The 15,770-nt window shown below is 49.2% G+C and overlaps 1 protein-coding gene across 1 annotated transcript in view; it reads right to left on the bottom strand.

The window, feature by feature from the left end:
* Nucleotides 1-506: 506 nt before the first annotated feature.
* Nucleotides 507-15,770, bottom strand: part of dhx58 (DEXH (Asp-Glu-X-His) box polypeptide 58) — a 38,193-nt gene continuing 22,929 nt past the window's right edge. Inside the window, exons 9-12 of the mRNA XM_072487336.1 lie at nt 6,802-6,963; nt 4,854-5,044; nt 3,401-3,494; nt 507-2,148 (exon numbers count right to left, since the gene is read on the bottom strand). Coding sequence (XP_072343437.1) covers nt 1,969-2,148; nt 3,401-3,494; nt 4,854-5,044; nt 6,802-6,963 — 627 coding nt within the window. The 3' untranslated portion in view covers nt 507-1,968. The remainder of the gene's footprint in view (nt 2,149-3,400; nt 3,495-4,853; nt 5,045-6,801; nt 6,964-15,770) is intronic.

The raw sequence follows: 15,770 nt of genomic DNA, 5'->3' as shown, positions 1-15,770 counted from the left end.
AGGGGGGGGGGTGAACTAACACATTTGTGGGGGGGAAAGGGACCAGCCGCCGGACCTTGCTATCGTGCCGCCCACTCAAAATGGCAGCCCGATAGCAGGATTTGCGACAAAATTACTTGCCAGCCCGCCATGCGTAAATTTGCATGGCTGGCGAGAGTGAATCATTTGTGGGCTCCGCTCGAGGCACGATTCAGACAAAGCGATTCAGCTCCGGTAGGAGAACATAGTCTCCCAAAACGGGTCCATGATGTTGAACGTCCATCACACGAGCTGAAAAAGTGATTCCAAATATGGAGAACTTACGCAAACATTAAAGGGAGTGAAAAAGACAGAAGAGACTCATCGCTATTTGGTTGAAACCTAAACCGCAGGGAGGGTAGGACAGGCAGAGAGCGTGCCGTGGTGCCATCGTTAGACGGAGGCCTGAGCTTTACCAGCCCATTGCTGTCAAAGTACGGGATTCTCATCATAAACATTGATTTCAAATATTGAAGAGAAGAAACAAGTTTTTGCAGATAGGAACTGTGTACACAGATTATTTTTAATACAGTAGCATGATAAAGTTAGACATGACAGAAAATAGGAAAGTTAACCGTTTAGTACAACAATATAAAGTGCATCAGGAATTCATCGTGGGGCATACGCCGATCGGTCACCAGCCTTGTCAACAATGGAGAAACCCGCACAAAGTGGGCGGGATTTTCCGCGCCTCCTGCCACGGGTTTCACGGCGGCAGAGGCGGCCTGTCATTGGCCGGCGGTGGGATCAGGAGCGGAGTTTCTCGTTTTGTGCACCCGCCAGTGGGAACTGCCAGGAAATTCTCTCCCAAAGTGGAACTCCAGTGAATGTGCGAATATGCCGTTCCCAAAAGCACAACAGGAGGACCGAATCAGAGGATATAGTGTCCTTCGAACACTCTGAGCAAAGAAGAAGAGACATTTGCTGACTTTATCACTGGCCATTGGTGCATTGAGATCTTGAATGTCGGTAGACCTTACCCAATGACAAGGTAGCTTCAATGCGCTTGGAAAATGGTTTGCAAGATCAAAATTGGAATAATGAGTGACATATTAACCACAGCAGTTTCGATGGCAAACACATTTTCCACCTGAAACCGTCAAACAATAATTCGAGAAGTGCAAAAATTGCTCAAACTGACTCTTCAATGGCGTTGAATGTTAAGTACTCAAACATGCTGTGTTGTGTGGACAATTCAGTGATAATTAAGTGCCTAACCATTTAAGATATATTAAATTCTACTGGAGTTAATTACACTGCCTCGCGGCTGTGGTAGTAACACAAGCAGCAGGGATGGTTTGACTGTTCTGCAAAGTCATTGACTTGACGCCAAAGCTACAGTTTGAAAGCGGCTGCCCAGCGCAACATCTTCAGGACACTGAGGGGTCTCCCTCAGCCACAGCAGGAAAGAAAAGCAATTTTATTTTTAGATTTCATTCCAAAAATTCAGTAATTGCTCTGGAAGCTACAGTTGATCTTCACTCTAAATAATGCTATTCACTCCCTCCCTTAACTCGCCTTCGGAAAGATGGGGGGGGGGGGGGGAGGATCAGGATCTATATCACTACCTAAAATGATTATGTATTTCATTTCTGTGAGAGTTTTCTTGTGGTTGCAAACTGGAATGTGTAAATTCATCCCCCAATCATCTCCTGATTGTGGCTAAATGGATGGAGTTCTTTTTTTAATTTAGTGTACCCAATTCATTTTTTTTCCAATTAAGGGGCAATTTAGCGTGGCTAATCCGCCTAGCCTGCACATCTTTGGGTTGTGGGGCTGAAAACCTACGCAAACATGGGGAGAATGTGCAAACTCCACATGGACAGTGACCCAGAGCCGGTATCGAACCTGGGACCTCGGCGCCGTGAGGCTGCAGTGCTAACCCAGTGCGCCACCGTGCTGCTGGTAATGTATGGAGATTTAATGTATGATTAAAAGCCAGCATTCAGTTTAAAAGAGATCTGGAAGGTTGTCTTCACAAAATTCTACATAGTTGAACTCTTCCATCTTACAAGGGACACTTTTCCACTTCTTGAATGTGCTCCTTCCACTCGGCAACTCGACCACAAAATTCTTGATGGATATACTGGGAAGGGGGACGGACTTGTAGATCATCTCCATTCCCCAGGCCTGTAGGGAGAAGTGCAGGCACAGGATTAATCAAACAGCATTTCAAAGTAGACTTTGTTCGGGTGCAATAGATCACCCAAATGAGCAGTGGACTGCCGATGAGTATCTGGCAATGGGAGTCTCGCAACTGATTTTAGAATCACTGCCTGGGGTTTTCCAGCACTGCTGTGGGGGATGTGGGAGGGCAGTCGAAAGTCCACTGGCTTTCAGCGGGACTTGGCTATCCTAGCAGCGGGCAAGGCTGAAAATCCGATCCATTGAATGGTTTCAAGAGGCCATCTTTCCCGTCATGTCTGTGCCAGCTCTCTGTGCGTTGTGAGCACCTAACAAATATGCATGCAGCCCTCCTAAGTCAAGCATCCAGAATCACACTTGGAATTTTAAATGCAGATTTTACATCGCACTTTACGAGCCCTTTGGAGGTGGGCTGGTTGGTGGGACGGGTCGTAAAGGGGAGGCATCAGGAGGGGAGCCCAACATGTTCCCGCCACCAGGGGATATTATCACAGATGAATAAGGTGGCAGCAGCAGCAGGCTTTCGTCTGGATTCAAGACCCTGGGCGTGGAAGTCTCGCCCACCGAGAGCTACCGGCCAATCAGAGGCTCGGTAGCGCCACTGGGGAGGACGTGGCTCCCTGTCGAACAGGCACCAGAGCCTCCGCATCCCAGGCAACAGGTAAGTATTGTGGGGAGGGTTTCACGAGTTGTGGATTGCGAGGAGATGGGTGCAGGGGCTGGAATTCAGCAGGCCCCTTTCCCAGCGTCGAGACCCTCGGTCAGACGCTGTGCCTTTGATTGAGGGACCAAGCCTTCCCCACGGAGTGACAAGGCGGCTGCACTGTTTCAGCTGCCATAAACACCACTTGGCAACAGGCTTGCCTACGATGGGTTAGGAACAGGGTTGGCTGGATGATGCCCTTAGGTGATCATTAATTAGCCATTTAAGGGCCTAAGCAGGTGAAGGCACAGGAAGGTTGACTCTGGGCCTTCCCGACCAGAACTTCATTCTGGAGAAAAGAGGGAAGGTGGCGGGATTGCATTACACTCTCCTTCCAACCCAATTACAGGCCCAAGCTTGCCTCCAGCAAGAGTACAAGATTCAGCCCATAGTTTGCAAATCGCACTCATTCTAAATCATTCTAATTTTCAGATTTCTTGACTTTAACATTGTTACTACAGTCATCCACTTTAACTCTCATGATATATCATTGACTGGTTGGTCTTTAAGCAGAGTTGAATGGATTTTACGTACTTGACCACATTTTAGACAGCTTACTGACCCGCCAAATTCCCAGTCCTTAAATTGTCTTGGACAATATATATTCCCGGATACCGTGTAGTAAATACTAGAAAAACAAAGGAGGCAAAAGTGAGCATGCCAAACATTTCTATTTAACCCTAATCAACAACGTGATGACAGTTTGGGGAAAGTTACTGCAATAATCGTGGGTGATTTTAATCTGTGTATAGATTGGACGAATTTGGGGGCTTTTCAGCAAGAAAACGTTTGTCATTTCATCTCTCCTGCCCTCCACCCGATCACCGACCTTCCCTCTCCTCTTTCTTCTTCCGAACTTGGCCTCGCGTAAAACCTATTAGATTTTGAACTTCTCAGTTCTGATATCAAGTCACAGATCTGAAGGTTAACTCTGTTTCACTCTCCCTGACCTGCTGGGTTTTTTCAGTCCAAATACAGGACAGCGTTTCTGACATCCCAAAAACTGGCAGGACCCGAATACCACGTCCTGCCCTGGAAACTACAATCCCCATCGGGCATTGCTGATCAGCTCGTGGTGCATGGATCCCCTGCTATTTAGCTCTGTGATTAATTGTGGAAACTGGTCTGGTTCGCACCTCATCCCTTCCTTTCTTTGAGCAGGGAAGGCATTAAATTATCCTATTCCTCCCCAACTCCCCAACCCAGGATCCAAAATCCGGAACATCCCCCTATCTGGCACATGCCTAGTCCCAAGCTTCCCGGGTGCAGGGTCTGGTAGCTGTATTTTCTGTTTTTACACTAGAGGATGTTTGCCATTCTGGCACAGTGCGCAAACACACCAGATGGGGTGAAGATGTTGAGACACAATGGGCGAGATTCTTCGGAAAACGGCAGGGCAGGCAACTGTGCCGCGAAGTAGTGGCACCTCCGCACCTTCAGGGCTAGGCCGGCGCCGGAGTGGTTTTTGCCGCGCCGGCCGTCGCAGAAGGGGCTTGGCGCCACGCCAAACGGCGCCGAAGGGCTTCCGCCGGCCGGCGCGATTTGGCGCATGCGCGGGAGCGCCAGCAGGTTCATCTCCGCGTCGCCCATGGCGGACCGTTACACCGGCCGGCGCGGAGGAATAGAGTGCCCCCAAGGCACAGGCCCACCCGCGGATCGGTGGGCTCCGATCGCGGGCCAGGCCACCATGGGGGCACCCCCCGGGGCCAGATCCCCCCGCGCCCCACCGAGAACCCCGGAGGCCGCCCTCGGGACCCGCGGAAAAGGGGTGGCCACTCGGCCCACCGCGGGCCGGAGAATCGCCGGTGGGCCGCTGCCAACGGCCCCCGACAGGCGCTGCGCGATTCCCGCCCTTGCCAAATTCCCGGCGCCGGAGAATTCGGCTGCCAGGGGGGGCAGGATTCACGCCGCCCCCCCAGCGATTCTCCAACCCGGCGGGGAATCCCGCCCAATGTTAAGCGGCAGAAAGATGTATCTGCGCACTTACCGGAAGTTCGGATTTACATTAACATAATGCATGCCCTCAATGATTCGAATGTCACTAGCATGGGCTACTGCCTCATTGCAGTCCCGGCAAAATAACCTCACGTCTTTCGGATGGTTTTCCGCCTTTGTCGCGTTATGTTTCTTCTCTTTTACTTTCCGGCTGATGATGCCTTCCATTTGGAGCTCTCGAATCTAAAGCAGAGCAAAAACTTTTGGTTAAAGTGGCAGCGATTTGACTTCCCAGCCAGGTGTTCAAGCCTTTTCTGTCACTGCAGTGACTAGAATTACGCAACAGAAACAGGTATTATGCCCAGTACAGGCATGTTATATTATGAACTTCTACTAAATGCTTTTAAAAAGTGTACACAACAAGTTGTTAAAATGGCTGCCACAAGTCATGTGACTTTTGGCATTCAGACTATGGACAGAATGAAGTCTCCGGCGACTATTGAATTAAATATGAAGATAGGTGAGGGTATCTCACAGCAATTTGTGGAATTCACACATCTTGTTGTTTAAGGATGGGACAACAACTAAAGATTATGAAGTTTCCAGACTACCTGTTTCCATGTTTAACACTTGACAAAAGGAAAGGCAAGTAGCCACCATCAATTTTCCATTGCATCAAGCTGGGAGAGGGTATGGAAGAGGGGTTCTGGTGTCAGTTTCGCGCCACTTGGCGGGGCACCAAAGGCCTTTCCCGCCAGCTGGCGGGGCGGAAATCAGTCCGGCGCGGGCCTAGTCCCTCAAGGTTAGCGCTCGGCTCCTCAAGATGCGGAGGATTCCGCACCTTTGGGGGCGAGCGATGCCGGACTGATTCGCGCCGTTTTTGGAGCCGGTCGGCGGACATCGCGCCGATTGCGGAGAATCCCGCCCCAGGTTTCTTACCAATTTCCAATTGGATTTCTTTATGATTAATTTATATTGACGGCCTCTAGTTAGAAACTTCCCAACAAGAGGAAACGTAGTCTCTGTATCCCCTCCATCAAAACCTGACATAATTTTAACAACCTCTATTAAGTAACCTTTCAGCCTCCTTTTTTTAAGAAAGAGACCCAGCTTGCGAACCTTTCCTGATAGGAATTTCCATGCAATTCTCATATCATCCTTGTAATTCTTTTTTAATTCATTTTTACGGGATGTGGGACTCACTGGCTAGGCCAGCTTTTATTGCTCATCCCAAGATGCTCGAGAAGGTGATGGTGAGCTGTCTTCCTAAGCCACTGCAGTCCCTGAGGTGTAGGTACACCCACAGTGCTGTTAGGGAGGGAGTTCCTGGATTTTGACCCAATGACAGTGAAGGAACAGCGATATATTTCCAAGTCAGGATGGGAAGTGACTTGAAGGGGAACCTCCAGGTGATGGAGTTCCCAGGTATCTGTTGTGCTTCTAGATAGTAGTGGGCGTGGTTTGGAAGGTGCTACCTAAGGAACCACAGTGAATTCCTGCAGTGCATCTTGTAGATGGTACACACGGCTGCTTCCGTGGAACTCCTTTGTTCAAATTTGCAAGCACCAGAACAAGCAAGCACATCATGGAGTTTGCTGCTAGTGAGCATTAGGAAGAAGCAATGGGAGAGGCAGAGTAACAAAAGATGCAGGTCAGATACTTAAAACATCGCACTCCAGGCCCCAGGGTACTCACGAGCAATGGCAAATCCACTGCTTCATAATATTTATCTTCCTAAACCACACCACCTTTCCTGGCTTCACTGGTCTTCAAAGTCTCCAAAATGTCAATATCTTTACCCAACAACACAGCAAAGTCATTCACTCACTGCTCAGGGCCCACCGCTCCGCGTTGTATAATGATCTGAAGCAAGAGATTGTAAATTGTATTGCTGGGCTAGACAGAATTGTCAAGTGCCTCAAATTGTCGCAACATTCGCCCCGTTACATTGCTGTTCCAAAATAGTCCAAAGTTTGCGCAAAATCATTCAAGCGCCATACCTTTATACGGTATTCATGTTGTGGCATTTCTTGCACGGCCTCTATTGCACGTTTCATAAGGTCCTCGCGGTACTCGTTTGTAAATTCCCGTTGGATCTCTCTCCCGCCTTGTTGAGCAACCACTGAGTAAGTGCTGTTCTCAGCTCGGGCTCGTCCTCTGGCCTGGGAGAAGAAGGCAACAATTATCTAACGGGACAGTGCAACAAGTGGCCTTTTGGCCATCTCTTTGTCAAGCAGGGGATTATATCCCTTCATATCTTACCTGCACACACTGGCCACTTGCATGTGGAAAGTGCCGTTAACATAGAATTGTGCAGAGGGGTGGCAATACTGGTGGGGAAACGGGTATCGTTCGAGGCTAAGAACATAGGGGTGGATAGTGGGGGCAGGTACGTGATGGTGAGTGGCAGATTGCAAGGTGAGGCGGTGGTGCTGGTGAACGTATACGCCCCGAACTGGGATGACGCGGGATTCATGAAGCGAATGCTGGGACGTATCCCGGACCTGGAGGCGGGAACCTTGGTAATGGGGGGGGATTTTAACACAGTGCTGGACCCAGGGCTGGACCGGTCCAGATCCAGAACCGGGAGAAGGCCGGCAGCGGCCAAGGTGCTTAAGGGATTTATGGAGCAGATGGGAGGGGTAGATCCGTGGAGATTTGCCAGACCGATGGGGAAAGAGTTTTCCTTCTTCTCCCACGTCCATAAAGTATACTCCCGGATAGACTTTTTTGTCTTGGGAAGGGCGCTGATCCCGAAAGTGGCAGGAACGGAGTACTCGGCTATAGCCGTTTCAGATCACGCCCCACATTGGGTGGATCTGGATCTAGGAGAGGAAAAGGAACAGCGCCCACTTTGGAGATTAGACATGGGATTACTGGCGGACGAGGGGGTATGCGGAAGGGTGAGGGGATGCATCGAAAGATACCTGGAGGTCAATGACGGTGGGGAGGTCCAGGTGGGGGTAGTATGGGAAGCGCTGAAGGCGGTGGTTAGAGGAGAGCTGATTTCCATTAGAGCCCACAGGGGGAAACAAGAGGGTAAAGAAAGAGAGAGATTGGTTGGGGAAATTCTGAGGGTGGATAGGCAGTATGCAGAGGCCCCGGAGGAAGGGCTATACAGGGAAAGACGAAGACTACAGACGGAGTTTGACCTGCTGACCACGAGAAAGGCAGAGACGCAGTGGAGGAAGGCACAGGGGATACAATATGAATATGGGGAAAAGGCGAACCGGCTGCTGGCCCAACAACTTCGAAAGAGGGGGGCGGCGAGAGAGATCGGAGGAGTTAGGGACGAAACGGGAAAGATGGAGCAGAGAGCAGGGAAAGTGAACGAGGTGTTCAAGACATTTTATGAGAGGCTATATAAGTCCCAACCCCCGGAGGGGAAAGAGGGAATTATACACTTTTTGGACCAGCTGGAGTTCCCGAGGGTGGAGGAGCAGGAGGTGGCAGGTCTTGGGGCGCAGATTGAGGTGGAGGAGGTGATCAAAGGAATTGGGAATATGCAAGCAGGGAATGCCCTGGGACCAGATGGGTTCCCGGTGGAATTTTACAGGAACTATATGGACCTGCTGGCCCCACTTCTGGCGAGAACCTTCAATGAGGCTAAGGAAAGGGGGACACTACCCCCGACAATGTCGGAGGCGACGATAGCGTTAATTCTGAAACAAGACAAAGACCCGCTGCAGTGCGGGTCATACAGGCCCATCTCCCTCTTAAACGTAGATGCCAACCTGCTGGCCAAAGTGATGGCGACAAGGATAGAGGAGTGCGTCCCAGGGGTGGTACATGATGACCAGACAGGGTTTGTTAAAGGGAGACAACTGAACGCCAATATACGAAGGTTGCTGGGGGTGATGATGATGCCCCCACCAGAGGGGGAGGCAGAGATAGTGGTGGCGATGGATGCAGAGAAGGCATCCGATAGAGTGGAGTGGGACTATTTGTGGGAGGTGCTGGAGAGATTTGGGTTCGGGGAGGGGTTCATTAGATGGGTTAGACTCCTGTACGGGGCCCCGGTGGCAAGCGTTGTTACAAATAGGCAAAGATCGGGTTACTTCCGATTACATAGGGGTACAAGACAGGGGTGCCCCCTGTCCCCGTTACTGTTCGCGTTGGCAATTGAGCCATTGGCCATAGCGCTGAGGGACTCTAAGAAGTGGAGGGGGGCGCTTAGAGGGGAGGAGGAACATCGAGTGTCACTATATGCAGACGATTTACTGCTATATGTGGCGGACCCAGTAGAGGGGATGCCAGAGGTAATGCAGATACTCAGGGAGTTTGGAGAGTTCTCAGGATATAAATTAAATATGGGAAAGAGCGAACTTTTTGTGATGCCCGGGGAACAGGGCAGGGGGATAGATGCTCTGCCGCTGAGGAGAATGACAGGGAATTTTCGATACCTGAGGATTCAGGTGGCCAGGAACTGGGGAACCCTACACAAACTTAACCTGACGCGACTGGTAGAACAGATGGAGGAGGACTTTAAGAGGTGGGATATGATGCCCCTGTCATTGGCGGGCAGAGTACAGGCGGTCAAGATGGTGGTCCTCCCGAGGTTTCTTTTCGTGTTTCAGTGCCTCCCCGTCCTGATTACTAAGGCCTTTTTAAAAAAAAATAGATGGGAGCATTACGAGCTTTGTATGGGCGGGAAAGACCCCGAGGGTAAAGAGGGGGTTCCTGCAGCGCAGTAGGGACAGAGGGGGATTGGCACTGCCGAGTCTGAGTGACTACTATTGGGCCGCCAATGTGTCGATGGTCCGTAAGTGGATGAGGGAAGAGGAAGGTGCGGCGTGGAAAAGGCTGGAGCTGGCGTCCTGTAAGGGAACAAGCCTGAAAGCGCTAGCGATGGAGCCGCTACCATTCTCCCCGAAAAGGTACACGACAAACCCAGTGGTGGTGGCGACCTTGAAGATCTGGGGGCAGTGGAGACGACACAGGGGAGTGACGGGTGCCTCGGTGTGGTCCCCGATAAGGAATAACCACAGGTTCGTCCCGGGGAGGATAGATGGGGGATTTCAATGTTGGCAGCGAGCAGGAATTAGGAAGCTGAAGGACCTGTTTGTAGACGGGATGTTTGCGAGTTTGGGAGCACTGGAAGAAAAATATAAGTTGCCACCAGGGAATGCTTTCCGATACATGCAAGTGAGGGCATTTACGAGGCAACAGGTGAGGGAATTTCCGCAGCTCCCGATGCAAGGGATCCAGGATAGAGTGATTTCGGGGGCATGGGTTGGAGAAGGTAAAGTGTCGGAAATATACAGGGAGATGAGAGACGAGGGGGAGACGATGGTAGAGGAGCTGAAGGGAAAATGGGAAGAGGAGCTGGGGGAAGAGATTGAGATGGGGCTGTGGGCAGATGCCCTAAGCAGGGTAAATTCCTTGTCCTCATGTGCCAGGCTTAGCCTGATTCAATTTAAGGTTCTACACAGGGCACATATGACGGGAGCAAGACTGAGCAGGTTTTTTGGGGTGGAGGATAGGTGTGGGAGGTGCTCGGGAAGCTCGGCGAACCACACCCACATGTTCTGGTCGTGTCCGGCACTACATGTGTTCTGGGAGGGTGTGGCAAGAGTGGTCTCAAAGGTGGTGGGGGTCCGGGTCAAACCAAGCTGGGGGTTAGCTATATTTGGGGTTGCAGAAGAACCGGGAGTGCAGGAGGCGAAAGAGGCCGACGTTTTGGCCTTTGCGTCCCTGGTAGCCCGGCGAAGGATTCTACTTATGTGGAAAGAAGCGAAGCCCCCGGGCGTGGAGGCCTGGATAAACGACATGGCAGGGTTCATAAGACTGGAGCGAATAAAATATGCGTTAAGAGGATCGGCTCAGGGGTTCACCAGGCGGTGGAAACCGTTTCTTGACTATCTCGCGGAACCATAATGGAAAAACAGGACAGCAGCAGCAACCCAGGGGGGAGGGGGGGGGTTATTTTGTGTTTTTTTTTTGTTTTTCTTGCTCTCTTTAGGCTAGTTGTGGATAATTGCTTCTTGTGTAATACTTTTTTCTCATTTGTTGTTAGTTTAATATATTATTTAAATAACGGTTAATGTACATTTTATTATTATTAAGTTGTAAAAATGGAAAATTTTTGTTTGAAAAACTTCAATAAAATATATATTTTTTAAAAACATAGAATTGTGACATTATACAAATGTACAGCATGTGAAGAGTTAATGTCATGTTAAGCCTAGCCACTAGAGGGAGCTAAGGGACTGGCTCTTGAACTTGTGGAGGAGACTAGATTTTGAGCTGACAATGATAAGATTCATAGTGAATTGCAGAGTTAGTTAAGATATAATTGTGATAGTTAGTAGACAGAGATAGTGTTAGTGAGTGTAGTTTAATTCTTACATGTATGTTTGCTATTCAGAATAAGTGTCAAACTCAAAGTGTCATGAGAATGTCGCTTTAAGAAATGTTTGGCTCCCGATAGCTCCGGGGAAATATTCAGGGAGTCCGGTAATAATAGCTTCATTGAAAATCTGGAGGCAGTTTCGCCAACACTTCGGGTTGGGTTTAGGGTCAAGGGAAATGCCGATTTGGGTAACCACAGATTTGAGCCAGGGAGGTGGGATGGAAGTTTTCGGAAATGGGAAGAGAGGGGGATTAAGACGCTAAAAGATTTGTTTCTTCGGGGTCGGTTTGCAGGATTGAGGGAGCTGGAAACGAAGTATGGGCTGGAGCAGGGAGAAGTGTTTAGGTACATGCAGGTTCGGGATTTTGCCAGGAAGGAGATACAGAGCTTCCCAGAGGAAACGGCCTCCACATTGCTGGAGGAGGTGTTGACGACAAGGGGACTGGAGAAGGGGGCAGTGTCAGCGGTGTACGGAGCTATTCTGGAAGAGGATAAGGCACCACTGGAAGGGATCAAAGCAAAGTGGGAGGAAGAGTTGGGAGAGGTTATAGAGGAGGGGGGTCTGGTGTGAGGTGCTCCGGAGAGTGAATGCCTCCACCTCATGTGCGAGGTTGGGGCTGATACAGCTGAAGGTGGTATATAGAGCGCACCTCACGAGGGCGAGGATGAGCCGATTTTTTGAAGGAGTAGAGGATGTGTGTGAGCGTTGCGGGGGGGGGGGGGGGGGCCCGCGAATCATGTTCATATGTTTTGGTCCTGTCCAAAGCTAGGGGAGTACTGGAAGGAGGTGTTTAGGGTAATTTCCAAGGTGGTGCGTGTGAAACTGGACCCGGGTCCCCAGGAGGCCATATTCGGGGTGTCGGACCAGCCAGGGTTGGAAACGGGAGCGGAGGCAGATATCATAGCCTTCGTCTCGTTGATTGCCCGAAGGCGGATCCTGCTGGGATGGAGAGCAGCCTCTCCACCCAGTGCCCTGGCGTGGCAGGGGGACCTGTTGGAATACTTGATCCTTGAGAAGGTTAAGTTCGAACTGAGGGGAAGCTCGGAGGGGTTCTACAAGTCATGGGCACTATTTATTATGCATTTTCAAGAACTGGATAAATCGAACATTAGTTGGGGGGGTGGGTGGGGGGGTGGGGGGGGAGGGGGGCTGTGTAGATTAAGGGTGACTATGGGTAATCCCTGATTCCTTTTTGTCATTTGTTTATGTAAACATGTGGGCTGAGGTTTGGGGGTTGGTGGGCGGATGGGATCGTTGTTATTATGGGGATTGACATATCTTGCTGACTATTGTTCATTGTTGATGGGTGTAAATGTGGGAGAAAATGTGAAAAAGGAGAATAAAAAAATGTTTAAAAATTTAAATTTTAAAAAAGAAATGTTTGGCTGCTCATGTTACTGCAGTGATGTCAGAGTGTGGGTGGAGCTGAGCTCTGGCTCTGCTTTTTAGTTTCACTTTGAGAAAAGCTTGGGTGTGTCTGTCTTTTTGCTTTCATTTTCAGTGTTGGAGCTGAAGCCAGACAAAGCAGGTGTACTGCTGTTCTCTCTGCCATGAAAAGACTATCTCTTGATCATTTGGTGAATTCAGAATTATAAATGTTCTCAGTAGTGAATGTAAACCTGATGTGCTTCTGTTAAAAGGTGTTTCTTTTGTCTTCTGGATGTTGTTTGGGAAGTTACTAAGGATTACTTAGTGCTGTATTCTTTGGGGGTTCTATTTGAATTGATGGTTGCTACGATGTTCACTGTATGTTTTAAAAAGGTTAACTTGAGTTCATAGAATAAACATTGTTCTGCTTTAAAAATTACTTTTCCATTTCTGCTGTACCACACCTGTAGAGTGGGCCGTGTGCTCCCCATACAACAATCTATTAAAAGTTGTGGGTCAGGTAAACTCCATGATACACTTTGGGCTTCTCTAATCCCTGGCCCATAACAAATGCAAAGAGAAAATACTGGAAAATGTCAGCAGGTCTGGCAGCATCTGTGGGGAGACAGAAGAGCTAATGTTTCGAGTCCAGGTGACTCTTTGTCAAGGCTAACAGACAGAGAAAGTGGGAAATATTTATACTGTGGCGTGAGAATGAAAGATGAGTCATAGCCACAAAAACCCAGGGAAACGGGGTGCTAATAGCCACAGCAACCAAGGGAAAAGAATGCTAATGGCCGTCCCCAGAGAGGACAAAAAGGTGTGAACAGCCAAACAGCAGAGAAACTAATATCAGAGGGTAAACTGTGACAGATGTAGATGTGGGGGGAGGGGCAGGGTGAAGCAAAGGGGAGAAAGGGTGGGGAAAGGTGGATAAGATGGGGGGGGGGGGGGTTAAATATATATAAAGAAAGACAAGAGAGAAAGAAATGATAAGAGACAGTTAAAATGAAATGAGATGAAAACAAATGGGTCGAGGTGGGGTAGAGCTAATCATCTGAAGTTGTTGAATTTTATTAACACTACCAAACTCAAGTTTGGTAGTGTTAATAAAATTAGTTTAGTTCTTCAAAAGAGCTTTGTGTATCTTTGTGATCACTACGCCTTCCATCCTGGAAACCCCTCACAACGATCACCACAAGAATGGCTTTGCCAAAGTGCTTCACAAAGGAGTTATCAGACAAAATGGATGCCAGAGCAAATGAGGAAGTATTTGAAGGGGGGCACAAAGGCTTTGTCCAAGGTTTGGATTTAAAGGAGGGATCTGACAGGAAGAGAGGGAAGAGGAGAGGCAGAACAATGAGGGGGAACATCTGGCCTGGAATATGCGAGGCACTGGAGCAATGGTGGGCAAAGAGAGTGAGAACCTAGAAAAGGTCAGAGGCAGAGGAATGGGATACTTGGAGAGGGATTGGAGGGATGGAGATTTCAGAGATAAGTCACCATGGACCAGCAGGGGGCATTGGTGAGCAGGGGTTGATGTGGCAATAAACACAGACAGCAGAGTTTCGGATGAGCTGACGTTTGTGGAGGGTGAAAAATGTAAAGCTGGTCAGCAGAGATTTGGAAGGGGTGGCTCTGGAGGTAACACCGGCACAGATGAGGTCCACGGCAGCACCAATGCTGGGGAGCTGGAAGTGGTCAGCTTTCGTGATGGAGAATTCACTTGGTGGGAAGCTCAGCGAGGAGTCAATTGGATGTTGGGTTTTCAAACTGTGCGGTTCAGCCTGAGACGGTGGACAGCAAGGGAAACGGAATTAATGGCGGGGGGGTCAGCGTTTATCCTGGCGGGCTCAAGATGGTGGCTTTAGTCTTCTCAGTTCAACTGGAGAAAGGCTAGCTCATCCGAGACTGCATATCAGACTAGCAGTGTGACAACTGAGAGGCACTTGAGGCTTTCAGAGATACTGGGTGCCATCAGCATTATTTCCCTCTGATTTCCCTTTGCTGTGGGCAGCCGGTTTATCATAGATGGTCATAGATTATCATAGAATTTACAGTGCAGAAGGAGGCCATTCGGCCCATTGAGTCTGCACCGTCTCTTGGAAAGAGCACCCTACCCAAGGTTAACACCTCCACCCTATCCCCATAACCCCATAACCCAGTAACCCCACCCAACACTAAGGGCAATTTTGGACACGAAGGGCAATTTATCATGGCCAATCCACCTAACCTGCACATCTTTGGACTGTGGGAGGAAACCGGAGCGCCCGGAGGAAACCCACGCACACACGGGGAGGATGTGCAGACTCCGCACAGACAGTGACCCAAGCCGGAATCGAACCTGGGACCCTGGAGCTGTGAAGCAATTGTGCTACCCACAATGCTACCGTGCTGCCCTATTGTGTAGCTGTGCATCCGTGCAGCTAAGAGGGAATATTGGTCATCACTGCAGATATGGAAGCTAATCCCATGGCTGTACATAATGTCACCAAGGAGCCGGAGAGGGCCAAGGATAGGTTCTTGGGAAATTCTGTGTTTAACTTGTGGTGATAGTGCGGCATGCTGGCACAGTGGTTAGCACTGCTGCCTACGTCGCTGAGGACGCAGGTTCGATACCGGCCCTGGGTCACTGTCTGTGTGGAGTTTGCACATTCTCCCTGTGTCAGCGTGGGTTTCACCCCCTCAACCAAAATGATGTGCAGGTTAGGTGGATTGGCCACACTAAATTGCCCCTTAATTTGGAAAAAAATAATTTATTTTTAAAATTTACAAAAAAATAACCTGTGGTGATATGCATCAATGTATATAGTTGTCTATCAGTGCACAGTTATTGGTACGACCTCCGACCAGCAGGTGGCATTAGAGATCTATCACGTCACTTAAGACACCCATCAGTTAGTGGTAAGACATACTAGAGGATAGTCGCAGAGTAGCTCCAGGAGAATTCACTGAATTCATTTAGTAGCCATCATCTGTATTATAGTTTGTTAGTTATCTTTCCACGTGTTTGTTAATAAATCATCTTTATAGTTAAACAACTACATGTTCTGTGTACATCGTTACAACGGTTATATTACAGAACACAACTTGACCGTCCAAGAGCAGGAAGAGAAGCTGTTGCCGAAATAAGATCATGATAAGATCGTCAAGAGTGGAATCAAGTGAGGGCAATTGTTTTGATTTGGAGAGGGGAGGAATGGCATTAGTGGAAACCGTAATCTGTGACCTTAGTCGCAGCTGTTTCA

This window comes from Scyliorhinus torazame, chromosome 21, assembly GCF_047496885.1.
Source record: "Scyliorhinus torazame isolate Kashiwa2021f chromosome 21, sScyTor2.1, whole genome shotgun sequence".
In the NCBI taxonomy this organism is placed as follows: domain Eukaryota; kingdom Metazoa; phylum Chordata; class Chondrichthyes; order Carcharhiniformes; family Scyliorhinidae; genus Scyliorhinus; species Scyliorhinus torazame.
Note: the sequence above shows the minus strand (reverse complement) of the source record. Positions and strands in the feature narration are given on the sequence as shown.